The sequence below is a fragment of the Zalophus californianus genome, chromosome 7 (genome assembly GCF_009762305.2).
Source record: "Zalophus californianus isolate mZalCal1 chromosome 7, mZalCal1.pri.v2, whole genome shotgun sequence".
In the NCBI taxonomy this organism is placed as follows: domain Eukaryota; kingdom Metazoa; phylum Chordata; class Mammalia; order Carnivora; family Otariidae; genus Zalophus; species Zalophus californianus.
In genome coordinates, this window is record NC_045601.1 from 59921932 (window position 1) to 59941172 (window position 19241).

Genomic DNA, 19241 nt, shown 5'->3' on the forward strand with positions numbered 1-19241 from the left:
TTTCCTCTACAGTTTGCCCTATTTCCCAGATTGACCTTAAAAGACCACCAATCATGTCAGTGCATGGAGAACTGCCATGGCCCTAGCTGTTGCTCAAGGTCATCTATAATTGGATCCTTAATTGCCTGATCAGTCTGCTCACTATTTGCTGAATCCCTTGTCCTCCCTGCCTCCATGCTTGTGCTTGTGCATTTATTTCTGCCTGCATTGCCTCAATTTTTAAAAATTCTGCCTATCTTCCAAGGCCTAGATTGAATGCTACATTTTTCATGAAATATAACTGGATTATATTTCCCCTTCAGTTCTCTATTTAGAATAATCTACCTTCTACTGCCTTCTAGATATGTTGTGTCTCCTCTCTCGGATTATAATCTCTTTGAAAGTAGTAACCATGTCTATTTCATATCCACCCCAACCCCACCCCAGCATCTAGTATGGTGTCTTCCACATATTTACTCACTAAATGTTAAGGGAATGAATGAATGAATGAATGAATGATTACATTAAAAGTGTGAGAATACTTTGTTGGTTGCCTTTAGAGATATAAAAACTCCAAGGAGGGAAAACACTCTGCTACTAAGGAATTTATAACCTATGTAAAGAGGCAAAAAGTACACACCCAAAACAGCCTGGGGATGGTTTCACAGGTGCAAAATCCTGCAGCACAAATCAGACACCTAGGTGCTGAGGAGGAATTAGATGTGGTAGCGTGAATTAGATGTGTTGTAAGAGTAAGACTTTGAATAAGTGTTCTCTGTCTCTTACTCTAGGGGCAGAGAACCATCCACATCTCAAGTGGGCTTTCTATTCTCCATGTCCCCGCTGCATCTTCAATGCAACAATGGAGAGATGTGACAGCTGATATTTGTACACACGCACGTGTGTGTGTGTGCATGTGTGTGTTTTGATTACAAAATAATTGCATTGACATTTGAGTGTCTGTGCATGAAATGCCTTGTTGGCATGTTTTCCATCTCAGAGACCTGTCTTTGTTTATAGATTCAGCCCTAGTTCTAGAGCTCAGTTCCTATGATCAGTAGATACTTTCTAGATCACTCCTTTATTCTTTTAATAATCTATATGCACTTTTTGTATTATACCTTTAGTAATATTATGCTCTATGTGGGATAGATTTCTTCTATAAGAAAGGGGAAATTCTCTTAAAACACTTTTTTTGTTTGCTGGTTTGGTTTGGTTTTTGATCTTTTGAACACAAAGGGCCTTGTGAGGGTCATGTTGCTTCATGTTTCTTGGCCCTTGGCCCTTCTACGTTATTCCTACTGTCTTTGTCTGGTTCCAGGCTCTCTGGAGCAGGACATCACATTTAGACTACCTCCTGTGCCTCCTTACTATTCTTTGAGTCTCTGATCATTCCTGCCAGAGCAAATCATTTTTGGCATATACCCACCTCATTACCCTCTGCCCCAGCCCTACTTAAAAACCTACAAGGGATGCCTGGTGGTTCAGTCGGTTAAGCATCTGCCTTCGGCTCAGGTCATGATCCCCGGGTCCTGGGATCAAGTCCCACGTTGGGCTCCCTGCTCAGGGAGCACCTTCCTACCACTCCCCTCCCCACCACTCGTGCTCTCTCTCTCAAATAAATAAATAAAATCTTAAAAAGAAGAAAAACCTACAGAGGCTCCTTGTTTGTTATAGTATGAGGTCCAGTCTCTAAATGTGGCCCAGGCTACATCTCCGCCCCTGCCTGCCTTACCTGTACGGGCTCCAGCTTCCCCTACATCAACTCTCCACTCTAGTTGGAGTCCACTGTATGGACACCTTGCCTGTGGAGACTCTCAAATCCCAGCTACCCACAAAAGCCCAGCTGCAGACTGCCTCTCATCCCCATAGATTCCTGGTTATAAGGCATAATTCGTGTTACACACATCTGTGCCAAAACATAGGATGGTGTGAATCTGGGGGAGACTTAATGTCAAAAATCAAGTGGAAAGCCTCTGCTTTTGGCTTAGTGGAAGTGATAGCAATTCTGGAGTTAGCAATTCTGCTCCCCAGCTGAACAGAAAGAGGGGAATGGCTGAATCTACCATCAAAATGTATCCAGGGGAATTTATTTTAACAAAAAATTTGTTTAAATAAAAATTTATTAAAACTAAATAGTGAAATTAAAGACAGCAGTGCCTTATTTGACAGTTCATGGTGGGATTTGACCCACTCATAATGGGAACCTTCTAGAGTTAAGAAAGTTAGATTTGGATATCTTTAAGAAATCTAAATTTAACTCTTCCTTCTTTCATAATTTTTAGGAAACTCCTGTTGGCATATTATACTGCATCGAATTGCTATGATTTTCTGGAAAAGTCAAGGTTCTGATTTATATTGTTTAATAGTTTGTGCTATTTTAATTTTCCTCATTATTTTACTGTGTTTGACTTAGCAGAAGAAAAGATAGAACGATTTTTCCTTTTACAGATACCACTTTGAAACTGATTAACTTGGTAGAGGGCCTTTGAGCTCCAATTTCTTTTCACAAAATTACAAATCTGATAGATCTTCTCTTTTAACAGGCAGAAAGCAGGTAATACAACTGCCAATCTGTTGGCCCAGTTCTAGGACACTGCCAAGAGTAGCATGGGCAGCCAGTCCTTTGTCCAGACCCAGAACAAACCAGTAGAAGACCCAACAACACTGCACTAAGGGGTTGGAGCAGGTGACACCACCTGTACCCATCTAATTCATGCCCATCTAACCTGCCACTTCTATGTGAAAAGTCAGAGGGTGAGTTAGAGCATTGATGAAAGAATGGAAGTAGTTCTGGCTCATGCCCGAAGCCCATCATGGAAGAACATCACCATTAAAACTAATGTTACTGGTCCTAGAAATCCAGGATTTACCCCATGGGCTAGAGCTATTTCTGCGTTGTCTATGCAAGTTGGGATATTCTTGATCATTTACAGCTGCATATGCCATGACATAAGAGGCTTAATTAAATGTTCCTTCTACCTTCATTACCTGTTTAAAATCTTTGGTGCAATGAAAATGCCTGCAAGTCTTTAGGACTTTACCTTTGGATTTACAAAAGGATGTGAATTGTGGATTTCATGGTTTGGGAACAGCTCTCTCCATATGAAACCCTATAAGAGATTCCTTACAGAATTACCCTGGAGGAAACCTAGCCTTGGGTTCGGAGTGCAGATTCCCTTCCAGCTGCATATCACCCTGACAGCTAATGAGATGTCAACTATGGTTACTTTTCTGTGAGAAAAAATGAGTGAACCAGATCCCAGGAGCATTTCTTTAACTGTGGGGGTGGATTAAGAGAAGGCCTATGACGTTTCAAACCATACTTGAGACACATTAAAAAACTTCCCATGTTTCTACTTCATGAACTGTATCAGGGAACTTACAGGTATGAAAGATTTCTCACCAGAATATTCTTTGAGCTAAAAATAACTAAAATGTGGATTAAAGCTAAAAGCAATGTCACAATAAATAATAGTTATAAGTGGAGCAAATCATAAAAATAATGGGAGAAAATCTTGTGAACACATTTTTAAACAGTGATTATGAGAAGCTGACAATTAATACCGTTTTCTAAGTGAAAGAAGAAATGGCCAAAATATTTAAAATTGCAAATAGTAGAATTTTGAGTCTGTATTTGCTTTCTAATTGTTTATGGTATAAATGGAAATATTTATTGCTCAGTTCTTTTGGTAAAACCATCCTTGACTCTGGGATGTGACTCAATTGATTTTTTTTTCTTTTAAAGTGCATTCTCTAATTTTTTTTTTTAAAGATTTTATTCATTTATTTGAGAGAGAGAATGAGAGAGAGAGAGAGCATGAGAGGGGGTAGGGTCAGAGGGAGAAGCCTACTCCCTGCTGAGCAGGGAGCCGGATGCGGGACTCGATCCCGGGACTCCAGGATCATGACCTGAGCCGAAGGCAGTCGCTTAACCAACTGAGCCACCCAGGTGCCCCTCTCTAATTTTTCTTGAGGAAGTTTTTTTTTTTTTTTAACTGAACTCTTTAAGACCTATATGTAATTAAACTGGATTTCATAAAAAACTCTTGAGGATTCTTTTCCGATGCTAAATATTTTGCTACTCGTGTATAAATTATACTTAGCCTCTCTTAATGTGTAGCCTATACAAAATTATTCTTGCTGTTGGTTAATAAGACAATAAGTTAGAAATAAGTGGTACAAGAAATCTCTACCTACTACTAGCAGGAATTCAGGAATGTAGAAAATAATGTCTACTTGATACCTTCTTTGCAGTTTTAGTTAGTTAGGACTTCTAGGTAGTACAATTTTTTAAGTTAGAAATGGATTCTTATTTCAAGGCTGTTCTCTTATATTATCACAGGCACGTGTTTTCACTCAGCTTCTCAGATTAGCACAAAATAACCTGCATAATTGTTTTTTAAAAATGCATTCAATTTTGATGTTAGTTTTTCTCTTACCCTTCTGTTTATCCTTGAGAAAACCCCTGGCAATCTCCAATTTGTGTAAGCCAAAGTCATTCTGTATAGTAAACACAACTCCTGTCTGAGGGAAGCAGCCCCAGCAGTGGGGGTTATTTTAATGGACATGCTGTATTACTTTAATCTAACCCTTTTACCATCTGTTCTTCCCAGAACAGTGAATGAAAAAAAAAGAACATATTTTATGTTTCAGGGTTACATTAGTAAAAAGTAAGATAAAAGTGATTTAAAAGCATGCATATGTTCTTAGTACAATGCAGTCTACATCTGTGATGTTTTTTCTCATGGTTCAGACACAAATCAAGAGGAAAGCTGCTCATGCCTGATAGAGTGAAAGTTTTTCATGGAAAACAAGACTTTGCCATAAGAGGGTCTCTCTCTATATTTTACAGCTAAAAATGATAAAAACCTCAATGAGCTGCCAGAATAAAAATAGATAACTGTAACATCTATTGTTGGAACATCTGGCATTTTTCCTGAGTTGGGTTGTTGCTGCCACATCCAGATGAATGCAGAGCACCTGTCTGGAACATACTGTGGAGGCAAGAATGAACCTCCTAACTGTTACTGAAGGAAGACTGTCTGTGGGTGTAATTGTGGTGGAAGAACTTTCCTGGGATGGGAGAATACCACCCAAAGTTGTGTGGAGATAGTTTACTGTAGCGTAGGGCTTAGAGAAAGCCTCCTTTGTGAAAACACGCTTGGGGACCTGGCATCCATTACTGCTTAGAGAGTGGGACACTGCTGTGTCTACACACGTCTAGATGAGTCTGGGGAACAGGAAGGAGCAAGGGCTCTAGAATTGAATCCCTCCTCTTAAACTCCAGTCATGTGACCTTGGGCAAATTTTTTTGTTTGTTTTTTGAGCTTCACTTGCTGCATCTGTAAAGGGATTAATAATACTTTTAAGATGTTAGCATTTAATAAGATAATGTCTGTGGGATCTCAGCATAGTGATTAGTGCATAGCAAGTATTTGGTAATGGTAGCTATTGTTGTTGTTATGGGTATTAGTTAGCATATGCCAATCATATATTCATTTGCCTCTTAATCAGTCATAAACTCCTGTTTACCTTCCCAAGCAACTACAGTGTTTAGAGAGAGAGAGAGAAATGGCTCCCTTCTTTGAACTCCTAAACTATATTGCTTTTCTCTCTATTCAGGCCAATGCCATTTTCTTACTTGTATTAAAGTTATGTTCTGTGCACTGTTTATGTTCTGTTCACTAGTGTGAAGGTGGAGCTGCATTTCTCATATCACCAGGCATACTGCTCTGCAAATAGTAGGCACTCAATAAATATTAGAATGAATCACAGGATGAATTATTGCAAAAAGTTCCCATTGGATGCATAGTAAGCCCCAGCTGATGGTTTAAACCTGTAACCAGATGAGATATCTGTCTCTTCTGAAAGGGATGATTCTTTCGTGAACTGAATCCCAAAGGGGCGCTGGGGTACGTGGATGTCATTGACATCCATTTCTGGCAGTCATCAAAGCTCTTTGCCTGCCAGCTTTAGCCCAACTTTGGTGGGTGGCATTTGGTATCATATTTCGTGAGAACAAGGGCATCTTTCATCTGACCTACTTTTTAATTTGCCAACATGAATGCCTTTTTTGAAAATTAACTTTTATTTTATTTATTTATTTATTTATTTATTTTTTAAAGATTTTATTTATTTATTTGACAGAGAGAGAGAGAGAGAGAGCACAAGCGGGGGAGCAGCAGGCAGAGGGAGAAGGAGAAGCAGACTCCCTGCCGTGCAGGGAGCCCGATGCGGGGCTCGATCCCAGGACCCTGGGATCATGACCTGAGCCGAAGGCAGACACTTAACGACTGAGCCACTCAGGCACCACCCCCCCTTTTTTTGAATTTTAAGTAAGAAATAGGAATAAATTAAGGTGCAGAGTATTCAGAATGACAACACATTTTCTAAGAAAGAGAAACAGAGGTTTCAGCAAAATTAACCAAAAATTAATTTTCAGTGAACTTTCTTTGATTGATGTAACCTAATTAAAATAGGGAATTAAATCATTCAGTTTCTTAGCATTAAATACAGGATAAAGTGCCCCAAAAAGTAACAGATATTCTATAGCTCCTAAAACATTATTTTGTTTTCCGTGAAATTAGTATTGATGCCAACAATTGCTGGAAGAATCATCTACAGGGCTTGCATGTATTCCAGTTCATTCTCTCTCCACCCTTAAAACACACCTTTGAGCTTTTTTTTTTATGTTCAGTTAACCAGCATATAGTACATCATTAGTTTTTGATGTAGTGTTCAATGATTCATTAGTTGCATATAACACCCAGTGCTCATCAATCAAAGCTTAAGCAATAAGAACCAGTGGTATCAAAGTGCATTTCAGCTTTGAAAATCAGAGTATTTGGAAGAAAAGGCCCTAGTGTTTAGGTGATTGGCCAGTGGCCTTATTTCTTTTTGCAATTGGAAGGCTGATTTCTTTATCCTTTAGCATATATGTTTTATCTCTTACATACCTGTAGGGTGGGACTGAAAAATGTGACCCCTAGATAATACAGTCTGGGGAAAAAATAGTTTTACAAGATGGTGATATGATAACCATTCCTGTTTCCCCAAGTGAAAGTTATTAGTTAAGGACATTTACATCATACATATGTATCTGTAACATGTTTGCATTTTTTTTTTAAAGATTTTATTTATTTATTTGAGAGAGAGAGAGCACGAGAGGGAAGAGGGTCAGAGGTAGAAGCAGACTCCCTGCCGAGCAGGGAGCCCGATGCGGGACTCGATCCCGGGACTCCAGGATCATGACCTGAGCCGAAGGCAGCCGCCCAACCAACTGAGCCACCCAGGCGCCCAACATGTTTGCATTTTTAAGAGTGCTTTGCTATATATTATTTATTTGATCCTCATTGCAATCCCACAATGTCAGTAGTCTGTTCCTATTCTGCAGATGGGAAAACCAAGATCCAAAGAAAGTGGTCTCTTGTACAAGTCACACAGTAGTGCACAGGTTTACTACTGCATAGTCACATGAGAGTAGACCACTGTCCTCCTATATTTGAGTCCAATGTTGTTTCTACTGGAATCCCTAGTGGATAACTTAAAATTACATTTTTAAGTACAAAATATTAAAAATCAGTAATAAAAACAAAGCTATTTATATAATTAAGTTACAGCTTTGGGGGGCAAGTTTCCATTTCTTCAGAAAAATATTTTCATTTAATGGCTTTGTCTCTAATCTATAAATAAGGTATCAGTGTACTATATGGGCTTTTTTGATTTTAAAATATTTTGAAATGATTTCATACATAAAGAAATGTTGCTAGAATAGGAAATTATCCCTGTATACTAAACCTAGGTTCACCAGCACTTAACATTTTTCTATATTTGCTCTATTATTTTCATTTTCTCTTTCCTTTCCATCTTCCTTATTTATTTTTTTCTAAATCATTTCATAGTAGGTTCCATATATGATGCCTCTTTACCTAAGCCTTAATACTTCAATGTGTATTTCTTGGTCTAATGATTCTTTAGAATTGGGAAATTGCAGGGTTTAAAAAAATATTTTTTTAAGATTTATTTATTTCAGAGAGAGAAGGAGTGGGGGTGGAGGGGCAGGGGGAGAGGGAGAGAGAGAATTGTCAAGCAGATTCCCCACTGAGAGAGGAGCCCCAAATGGGGCTCAATACCAGGACCCTGAGATCATCACCTGAGCCAAAATCAAGAGTCAGTCGCTCAAGTGACTGAGCCACCCAGGCACCCTGGAAATTGAGTTTTTGCTAAGAATTGCCAAATTCTCCTATGTAGAGGTTGTATCCATTTGCATTCCTGCCAGCAAAACGTGGAAGTGCCTGCTTCCCCACACTCTGTCAGTGTATGTCCAAGCTTCTGAAGCTTTGCTAATCTGATGCCTGAGAAATGGTATCTCAGTGGTGTTTTAATTTGCATTTATTTTATTAAGAAGTTAACTATCTTTTCATATGTTTAGGAATTATTTTTACATTTTTTGTGAATAGTTTATATCTTTTGATCATTTTTCATTGTGCTTTCTTTTTTTTTTTCTCTTTCTAGCTTTTGAATTGAGAATTGAACTTATTTTTATTCTTTCATTTTCATTAATTTAGGTGTCTAACGCTATGTATTCTAGAAATCCAGACATGGAATATCTTCATTATCTCTTTCCCCGAAAATTTATAATTTATGTTTATATTTGCCTATTTCCCCCAAGAGTTGTATAATGGTTTGTGGGATTTATTTTTGGTGAAAGAGCTTTATAAAAAACTGTTTTCATTTCTATTTTTATTCATTGTTGTCAGAGTATTATTTATAATATTTATACTTTGTAAAGTTACCTGAGGCTGTCTTTGTGACCTACTATTTGATTAATTTTAATGATTAGTCATGTACACTAAGGTTTATCCTTTATTATCAGTTGTGTAAAGTTTGACTGATAGCTCTAAAATTTAACTGATTGGTTTTTTTAAAGTCTTCTGTGGTCTTTTTTTAATTTTTTATTTATATTTTTTAAAGCTTTAATTTATTTATTTGACAGAGAGAGACAGCCAGAGAGGGAACACAAGCAGGGTAAGTGGGAGAGAGAGAAGCAGGCTTCCCACCAAGCAGGGAGCCGGATGTGGGACTCAATCCCAGGACCCTGGGATCATGACCTGAGCCAAAGGCAGACGCTTAAGGACTGAGCCACCCAGGCGACCCCGTGGCCTTTTTTTTAAAATTGACTTTACTTATTTTATACTGAGAGTGGTTTCTTAGTCTCCTTGCATCTTCTCTAGTTTTTTTTTTTTGTACGTAAGTGGTATTGATGTGTTATTTGATGCATAGACAGAAAGACATAAAGAAAGAATGGTTTTAAGCAAGAGAGTGGCATGATTAGATAATAGTGCCAGAAAGATCTGCTTGGTGGCTAGGTTCTGGAAATACCCAGTGTTAGGGCAGTTTGGGGGTTCCGATTCATTTGGTTTTCCTCTGACAGAAAGTAGATTGGTGGTTTCCAGGGGCTAGAGGAAGGGGAGAATGGGGAGTTATTGTTTGATGGGTATAGAGTTTCAGTTTTGCAGGACACAGAGTTCTGGAGGTGGATGGTGCTGATGGTTGCACAGGAATGTGAATGTGCTGTCACTGAAATGTACACTTAAAAATGGGTAAGACCGAAAATTTTATGTGCATTTTACCACAGTTAAAAATAACTTAAAAAAAAAAAAAGAGCACAATAACAAAGAGGACCAGATGGGCGCCTGGGTGGCTCAATCTGTTAAGCATCCAACTCTTGGTTTTGGCACAGGTCACGATTTCAGGGTCGTGGGATCGAGCCCTGAGTCTGCCTGAGATTCTCTCTCTCCCTCTCCCTCTGCCTTTCCTGCTCATGCTTTCTCTCTCTCAAATAAATAAATAAATCTTAGAAAAAAAGAGGACCAGGAAGTAGGAAAAAAGATACTGTTCTAGACATTCATGTGTAGGTTTTTGTATGAATATAATTTTCCTTTATCTGGAAAATGTCCAGGATTGCATATGGTAGTTGTATGTTTAGTTTTTTGTTTTTTTTTTTAGAAACTGTCAGACTGTTTTCCAAGGCAGCTATACCATTTAACATTCCCACCAGCAATGTGTGGATGATCCAGTTTTCCTGCATCTTTGTCAGCACTTGTTGTTGTCACTATTTTTAATTTTAACCAGTGTAATAGGTATATAGTGATATTTCATTGCAGTTTTAATTTGCATCTCCCTAATTGCTAATGATGTTGAACATCTTTTCATGTGATTGTCATCTGTATATCTATTTGGTGAAATGTCTCTTCATGTCTTTTGCCCTTTTTTTTTATTGAGTTTTGAGAGTTCTTTATATATTCTAGATTCTAGTCCTTTTGTTGGATATGCGGTTTTGAAATGTTTTCTCCTGGTCTATAGCTTGTCTTTTCATCCTCTTAACAGAATCTTTAACAAAGCAAAAGTTTTCAATTTTGATCAAGTCCAATTTATCAAAAAATGTTTAATACATTGTGTTTTGGTATCGTCTAAAATATCTTTACCTAGTCCCAGATTTTAAAGATTTTCTTTTATCTTTTCTAAAAGTTTTACAATTTTATATTTATATTTTTAATTTAAGTCTTTTATATATTTATATTTTATATTTAAGTCTATGATCCATTTGAGTTAATTTTTATATAAGTTATGAGACCTGGGTTGAGGTTCATTTTATTTTTGCCTGTAGATGTCCAATTATTTCAGCAACCATTTATTGAGAAGTCTGTCTTTCCTTTCTTGAATCGTTTCTGCACCTTTGTAAAAAATCAGTTGGGCATATTTGTATGGGTTCCTCTATGGGTTCTGTATTCTGTTTTGTTTATCTATACGTGTATTTCTCCATTAATACCACACAGTTATGATGGTAATTCTTGAAGTTGGGTAGACAGATTCTCTCTCTCATTATATTCTTCTTTTTCAAATTGTTCTAAAAATTCTAGTTCCTTTGCCTTCTACATAAACACTATGCATATATTGAACCTTTTCTATCTTCTTTCAACCACTTTGACCTTTTAATTTTCTTTATCCAGTTTTTGTATCCTTACATCTTTTCCAGCTTATCTTCAATTTCCCTCATTAAATGTTCATTCAAATCTCTGCCCTTTTCACAACCTGTAACTTACTCTTCACTTATCCAATTTCTGTGAGTTTGGTCAGTTTTCACTGCATTTTTTCCTATTTTGTTGTTGTTGGGTGGGGTTTTTGGGTCCATTTCTTAGTTTTAAAATTTCTGGTTCTGAGTGTGTGCACCCAAGTATGTTTGTGTGCTTGTTGAAGGTACTTATTTTAGGTTGGTGTGTTGTCTTACAACTTCCTTTGTGACGTAGTTGGTTATTTGATGAGAATTTTTATCAGCTGAGATGATCGTATTTCCATTTCATTTTTTTTTCCTACAGGAGTTTTATAGCGAGTTTAATTTTTTCCCCTACTTCTTAGCATTTCATGGGTTGGATTACTATTTAAAGAGCACCCTATCTTGTCAATTTTGTGAAATACGGTTGTGTAACTGGATGACAATGGTGGTAGAGAGGGGGTAGAGAGGAAAGAAGGGGTTCACCTGTCTTTTGTTTTTCTTTCCTGTCTTCTGGGTCCTTAATTTCCCCCTTTTCCTTCTTTCCTTTCATGCTCTCTCTTTTATGGACACAATCCATTCTCAATTTACATTTTTCTCTTATGAAAATGACTCTTGTCCCAGGCTGTTACCTTAGATTTTGCTTGATTTTAAGGCTTTTCCCTGTGGCCAGTGTCGTGAACTACCAGACACTGACTTCTGTTCTTATTTTGGCACGTACTTGTGGTGTATTTTTTCTTTCTGTGGACAATTTTGTCTGTTTTGCCTTTGTCCTAAACTTTTCTCTCTCTCCTCTCTGTCTCTTTCTTTCTCTTGGAGTCTCTTATACCTGCCCTTACCCTACTCTCTGGACCCACAGGTTCATAGTGTTTGCTGTTTGACTTTTTATTTTTATTTTTCATAAATTGAAATTTAGCATACTTTCTACCTCCCAGTAATGCTGGTAGCATGGGTCATGGGCGATTCCATTTGTGCTCTTTGTTCTAGGGGTAGGATCTGTGAAGAGGTACAGATTCAAATGGCTGCCATTATCCTGCCAGAAGCCTCTAGAATATAATAATTTATTGACCAAAAGGATCATGTAGTCCCTATAAAACTTGTGCCATAAGGGGACACTTGGGGAAAAATTTACATAATAGTAAAATAAAACTTACATAACAACTTTCGTTTTATAACCATGACAATAAACATTCTTGGACTTGGATTATAGTTCTAAATAATTTATCTCCTTTGAATCAGTGAAATATAAAGGCAGGCATAGAAATCCTATGTTTTAACACTAGAAATGATACCAAATAATAATTCTATCGTATAGAATTTTAAAGCTGAAAGAAAAGTTAGAGAGCATCTAATCTAATCCAACGTATCATTCTATAGGTGAGGCTAAGAAAGGTAAAGTAATTTGCCCAAGGTTACCCTGAGAGTTACTAGAATGGGTGGACCTGGAACCAGGTTCTCTTGGCTTCCTGTCCCTATTTCCTCTTCTGTTAAAATGGTCCCCATTCTGGTTTGGCCTTTGGTAGGTTAAGTATCATCACGACCCTTTTCCTGTTGGTACAAAAGAAATTAAATCACTTGCCCAAGATTGTTTATGTAGTAAGCAGCAAAGGTAGGTGTGAGGAAGACCGGGAGCCTTCTTATGCAGCACTCACTGATTGTATGGCACGGTCTGCATGTATCATCTGCCTGCCTTCCCTTCTGCTCTCTCTCTTGCCTCTAAGACTTGATGAACACCTGAAATTTTTCAGATCAATGTATGGATCTATAGGGTTCTCAACAGAGTTTACATCCAGTGCAATTCATTTTAAAGAGGTGAATGTGGCTCAGAGGATTGATGGTACACACAGGTGCAAGTTTACAGGTCTTGAAAAACAAAGGTTTGCATCTAGGCAATCTTCTTGGTCTAACTCAACCACCCAACTTCCGCCTGCTTCAAGGGCAGTGTGCTTGCTGTTACAGTTTCCTGACTATTGACAAGAGGCTTATCCATCAAATTCTTCTTTGGGTGCTCTTGAAACGTGTACCTCATGTATGCCAGGGTTGCCTTGTGTTGAATTTTCTTTGTGAGCCAAGGACAGAATGTTCTTCTCTGCTGCGCCAATAGCACTTTCCCATACACACTCAGGGAAAGCTTTTTCACTCTCAACAGGCTCAAAAGTCTTGACTGGAGTACTTCAGAAATAGGCCTGGTTTATACTTTTATCAAAACAAGCAAAGTCTGGGCAATTCCTGGCTTGGAAGAGCACTGACGATCTGAAATTCTCCTAGGCAGGTGCACAAATGGTGTTACCAATGGGCAAGTGTAGAGCACTCTGATCCCCCTCAATAAGGAAGGGGGTGCCAACGTTCACTTGGTGAAAGTGAAGGTGGCATTTGAAAAAATGAGAGGCTGGTGTTCACAGGGAGAAAAGGCTGATGGCATGTGGAGGTGTGATGTAGGGAAATGGCACTAGGGATACCTTATGGTGCTCATCTTACAGTTCTGCAGGGAGAGAATTTGCATTTACTATTTTTTTTCTTGATGGAATATACTGATAGTCCATATGTACATTTGGAAAATAATTAAAGTAATAATGAGATATGGTAACAGAAAGATCTCGAACTTGGAATTTGTGTAGAACTCCTTCCTGAACATGCTCTGTTATTGGCATACTTTGGAGTTCCCCGAGAGGAACCTCTGCACCTCATGTCTCTGGCTCTAAGAGCCCCTAGGCAGAGCTGCCTGAATTTCTCCTGGGCCCCCCACAACACCACCAGCACCATCCCTCTTTCTTCTGGGATAAGAAAGAAAATGTAATGGACTCATATTTTGGTTCCAGAGACTGTATTTTGGTCCCTGCCGCTTTTCTGGAAATGTCTCTAACACTGGATCCCTTTTTTCTCTCTCTGCTCTTCCTTCACAGTGTTTTCTCTCGAGTGTAAAATCAAGGTTGCAGTGCAGGCTTTGAGCCGGATAGACTGCAGGGTGGCCATACCATCTTATTAAAACTCTCAGTGATGCAGTTTCCCCATCTGTAAAATGGAGATATGTTACTGTACAGGGGATTGTGAGGATTCAGTGATATAATATATGTACCATGGTTAGCAACTGCCAGACACACTGTAAGTTCTCAATAAATGGCATCTGTGATTATCATAGCAGGTAGTCTCTGTATGGTACCTAGACTTGTGTTCAGCCTTAGTTAGGTAACCAAAAACTGGTAGAAATTATATTACTAATTTGAGTGACTTGTGAGGAACTTCAAACTGAGCATACCTCCTAGGGAGTTCTGCCAAATCTTTTGCGTTTTCTTTCAACACCAGATCAAATAACTCTGGCAACAGGTGAGCAGCATGATTCCAGCAAGGCACACTGTTGCCTGAAGCTGTTTTGTCCTGTGAGCTTACTTTGGGAAGCAAGAAATGCCTCCTAGTGAATAGGTTCAGCCTATATGGGCAAGTCTTTTTAAACATTGCATTGCCATTGAATTAATTAAGCCTTTATTAGCATGGCCCTCAGAGAGTTAACAGTCTAATATAAAGAGTGAAGATGTAGCACTTTGGGCCTTAAACCTTATTTTTGTCTTGTTTTTAAATTAAGAAAAAGAAATCTGAACAGCAAATTGGAATAAAATATAGAGCTTTCTTGGACTCTCCCTTTGGCAATGCCCTGTGGGTAGTGATGGAGGACTTGGGTTTGAATCTTGACTCTGTCGCCTGCTCACTTGTGGCCTTGAGCAGATCATTTTCTCTCTTGGGCCTTAGTTTCTCTCTTCATGCAATGGGTTACTAATCTTTTCATTAAAGGGTTGATAGAGGAACTACGTGAGGTCACTCACGTGAAGTGCTTCTGCAGCCTGCTATTTAGTTCCTCCATTTCTGTTATTATTATGTTTACCTCCTTTCAGCAGCCAAAAGGATTTTCTTTTGAGGCACCATGACTGATTAAGTGGTTCCAAGTCAGGGGTGCCCAGCGTGGTGCTAGAATTTATAGGGCTTATTTTGGTGCCTTAAGGCTCACGTGACCGTCGTGGTGCTTTTTTTTTTTTTTTTTGAAATGTACTTTTCTCACTCTCTTGGTTTCAGTATTCAGGATTTCACACGGAAAGATCTGAATCTGATCACGACAGCCAGTGGGGTGGTAGTCCCCTGACCGACACAGCCTCTCCGCAGCTCCTGGACCCCGCGGAGAGACCCGGCTCTCAGCATGATGCCTCGTGCGCCTATAGACAGTTCTCTGACCGCAGCTCCCTGTGCTATGGCTTTGCGCTGGACCATTCCAGGCTCGTGGAGGAGAGGCACTTCCACACCCAGGCCTGCGAGGGCGGCCGGTGTGAGGCAGGCAGGTACTTCCTGGGAACGCCGCAGGCCGGGAGGGAGCCCTGGTGGGGCTCTCGTGCAGCCTTGCCCCTGACCAAGTCTTCCCCAGAAAGCAGAGAAGCCTATGAAAACAGCATGCCTCACATCGCTTCCGTCCACAGGATCCACGGTAAGGGCGGTTGAAATGAGTCCTGAGCTGGCAGCATTGGGCCCCTGGGCAGGTCTCTAAGATTCTAGGTTTGACACTGGAGGGACTGAGCCAGTGGTTTTCTCCTTTGAATTGACAAATCAGGAACTCACACCAGTGGGATTTTACAAACCACATCCACTCTTTTTACATGTATTAATTTTGCTCATGCTTGCCACATGCATTTATTTTTGACATGTGAGTAAAAATGATTTCCATTGTAAACATCATAAAAAGTATAGAAATTAAGTCAAAGTCAATTGTTGAGTAAGTCTATTGAACTTGTAATATGTATGCATTTAAATTTCTTGTGTATGATTTTCTTCTGTATTCTGATGGTTCAAAAGTGGACCTCTGTAGTTTTGGGGCTCATTTAGCAATGCTTCTCAATGAGGGCCCCACTGACCCATTGGGGAGTCCAGGCTTTGCTTTATGGTCTATCACTCACTTCATAGATGGTTTAACCCTCCTGGTCCTCTGGGCATTAAATACTGGTAACCACCCCCTTCCCCCATTATTATGACAACCTACAATGTCTTCTGTGGGTGAAAGATGGAGTGATATATAGAACCCATGGAAATTTTCACCTTGGGATTATTATACAGTTTTATGACTACATAGAAATGGGCACTGTGGTTGAAGCCTTTAGTGCCAGTAATGCTCTTATTTGTTCATTTCAAAGTAAACTGGTAAAGGAGAGCCCATTCTATCCATTCCAGGCTTGGGTCCGGGCAGGTCTCTGACACCCTCCCTGTTTCATTAAAAGTCAGTGACATTAAGATTGATCGAACAGGGTGATACTACTCTTCTTGCTGGGTCTTTAGGGTGGGAAATGTGCTAGACAATGTTATACTCACCCATGGTCTCTGTCAGACACCACCCAGGCACTGACAGCCTTCCACGAAGGATTTTAATTTGTTTCTGTTTTTGCTTTTTATTTTTCTGCTTTTGCTTTGAGTTTCTTTAGTATGGTAGACTGGTAATGGAAACCCGGGACAAAGGGCAATTGCTTGCCAAAGAATGGAGTGAAGCGAAAATCCTGGCTTAACCTACACGGTCTGGAGGAAAATATTAGAAATAAAATAAGAAGAAAGAGGAAAAGGAAAGCAATGAATAGTGTGATCCAGGGCTTCCCTTCTGCATTAAGCAGTTTACAGCTTTCATATGTCCCTTCCTGCTTTTCCTTTCCCTTTTTATATTGACTTCACACTGTTTTAAGAATAATGTAGCTTATGGAATATATTTTGGATGCATTGTTCCTCTGTATTCATCTCTCTCCTTGGTTCAGAACAGGTTGTTATTAACATTTTAAATATTTATTTATTCTTTACCTTACTTCAGAAACTAAGATACCAGAGTTACCATATGAGTATATGTAAAACTGAGATTTATATCTCTAGATTTGAGGAGACAGTATTTATATTTTTGATTGGGACAAGATATATATATCCATGCATACATATACATATATGTGTATTTATGAATATATATATATTTAACCCTCAAATAGTTTTAAAACTAACACTAGAGCTTTATTGTAATTCTACTTATGATACACTTAATAATTTTAACATTTTAGATGATTTATTTGGAACTGGGAAAGTAGTCCAGTCTCTATCATTGTCTTCCTCAAACCCAATGGAAAGCATTTTCAAAGCATCAGTTTAATGTAACATTTCTCTAGAAAGTATCATAAACCAAATGCTATGCATTTTTCTTTTATTATTTACAGTCAGACAGGTCCAACTATATGCGTACATGGAGAAGTAAAAACACTCTACCATTTTGTTAATTGGCATCCAGGACCCACGGGCAAGGTTTACCTTCTAAAATACTTGTGATAAACTTCATCTACACTTAAAAGCCACTGAAAACTAGGAATGCCAGTACAATACATTGATGCTTTGTCATGTGAGCCTATGTCTGTTTCAAATATTGGTGCATACATTCAAAAATGAAAGATAAATGTTTCTTTTAATAGGAAAAAGAAACACACTTACAGTTTTGGGGATGAATTTTGAGACCACTTACTTTTTATTTTTTTTAATTTCTAGGGCGAGGTCATTGGGATGAAGATAGTGTGGTCAGTTCTCCAGACCCTGGGTCTGCCAGCGAATCAGGTGACCGATATCGCACTGAGCAGTATCAAAGTAGCCCACACGAGCCTAGCAAAATTGAAACTCTGATAAGAGCCACCCAGCAAATGATTAAAGAAGAAGAGAACAGATTGCAGCTAAGGAAAGCCCCCCCAGACCAACTGGCTTCCATTAATGGAGCTGGGAAAAAACACTCCCTCTGTTTTGCAAACTACCAACAGCCCCCGCCAACAGGGGAAGTCTGCCACAGCTCTGCTCTTGCCAACACTTCACCATGTGACCACATCCAGCAGAGAGAGGGAAAGATGCTGAGCCCCCATGAAAATGACTATGACAACAGTCCCACTGCACTGTCTCGAATAAGTAGTCCCAATTCGGATCGCATTTCAAAATCCAGTTTGATCCTAGCTAAAGACTATCTACATTCGGATATGTCTCCACATCAGACAGCGGGAGACCATCCTGCCGTCTCTCCAAACTGCTTTGGTTCTCACCGGCAGTATTTTGATAAGCATGCTTACACATTAACTGGATATGCCCTGGAGCACTTATATGACAGTGAAACCATTAGAAACTATTCCTTGGGCTGTAATGGCTCACACTTTGATGTAACTTCCCATCTAAGGATGCAGCCAGACCCGGCACAAGGACACAAGGGAACATCTGTTATAATAACCAATGGAAGCTGATGTTTTTCTAAAATATTTTGTTCTTTAAGGATCTCTGAAACATATTTATAGTTTAATGCCCCATTACCAGCATTTACTATGCCACAGATGGTTAGAGAGGATAATTTAAGTTACTGGATATTTGACATGTGTTCCTGCAAAATCAAAGAGCACTAGCATTCAGGGTTACACACAGATAATGGAGTTAAAGTGAATATATAAATTGCCCATCTAATTATATGGGAACCAGAATAGATAAATTTTGAATTGAAAAGTACTCTTGTAGATTAAGTGAGCATATATACCACATGAAAGGACTGGTAGAAGAGTATTGCATTGTGTTGTAAACCTCATACACACAGACCACTATCCACAAACTGCTATGTACACTTTACATGCAGAAATGTCGACTATATACCTTAAATACAACCCACAAACGGGTAAGTTTTCTTAACCCTAGCACATTAAGCTTATTACAGAAATTTCCATTCCTAAAATAACTAAGAAAGAGAGAGATACATCTTGTAAACTGGTTTCTTCTAAACAGTCAGCTCATTTGGTTCAGGCATAAATTAGGGAAATGGTTCTGGGTATGGTACAAGAATGAGTTTCCACCTGGTATCCATTTTAAGCAGTCAGGAAGTGGTGATTTTTCACCTTACTTTTGAGTTAGACAAGGAACAGGATCACACTGACATAGCAGTAAGTGTTTTCTAAGTAAAAGCACTGAGATGTTGGGACACACATCAAAAATCTGGCATGCCCAATTGGAAATAGTTTAGTAAAGATGGAAAGGCCAGAGACAGAGAGAAATGAAATGATATCTCAACACAAACAATTTAAGCCTCCGAATATGTAATCAACATATTTGGGGCTATAAAACCAACCAAATAAAAAACTCAAACCAATTCACCAAGAAAAAAGGCTGCTAAGTGCAAGAAAGAGCTAAGGAAAGC

At 38.9% G+C, this 19241-nt stretch overlaps 1 protein-coding gene across 1 annotated transcript in view; it reads left to right on the forward strand.

Annotated features, from left to right (window-relative positions):
• Positions 1-18452, forward strand: part of SIM1 (SIM bHLH transcription factor 1) — a 65448-nt gene extending 46996 nt beyond the window's left edge. Inside the window, exons 10-11 of the mRNA XM_027603194.1 lie at positions 15101-15503; positions 17576-18452. Coding sequence (XP_027458995.1) covers positions 15101-15503; positions 17576-18306 — 1134 coding nt within the window. The 3' untranslated portion in view covers positions 18307-18452. The remainder of the gene's footprint in view (positions 1-15100; positions 15504-17575) is intronic.
• Positions 18453-19241: the final 789 nt, after the last annotated feature.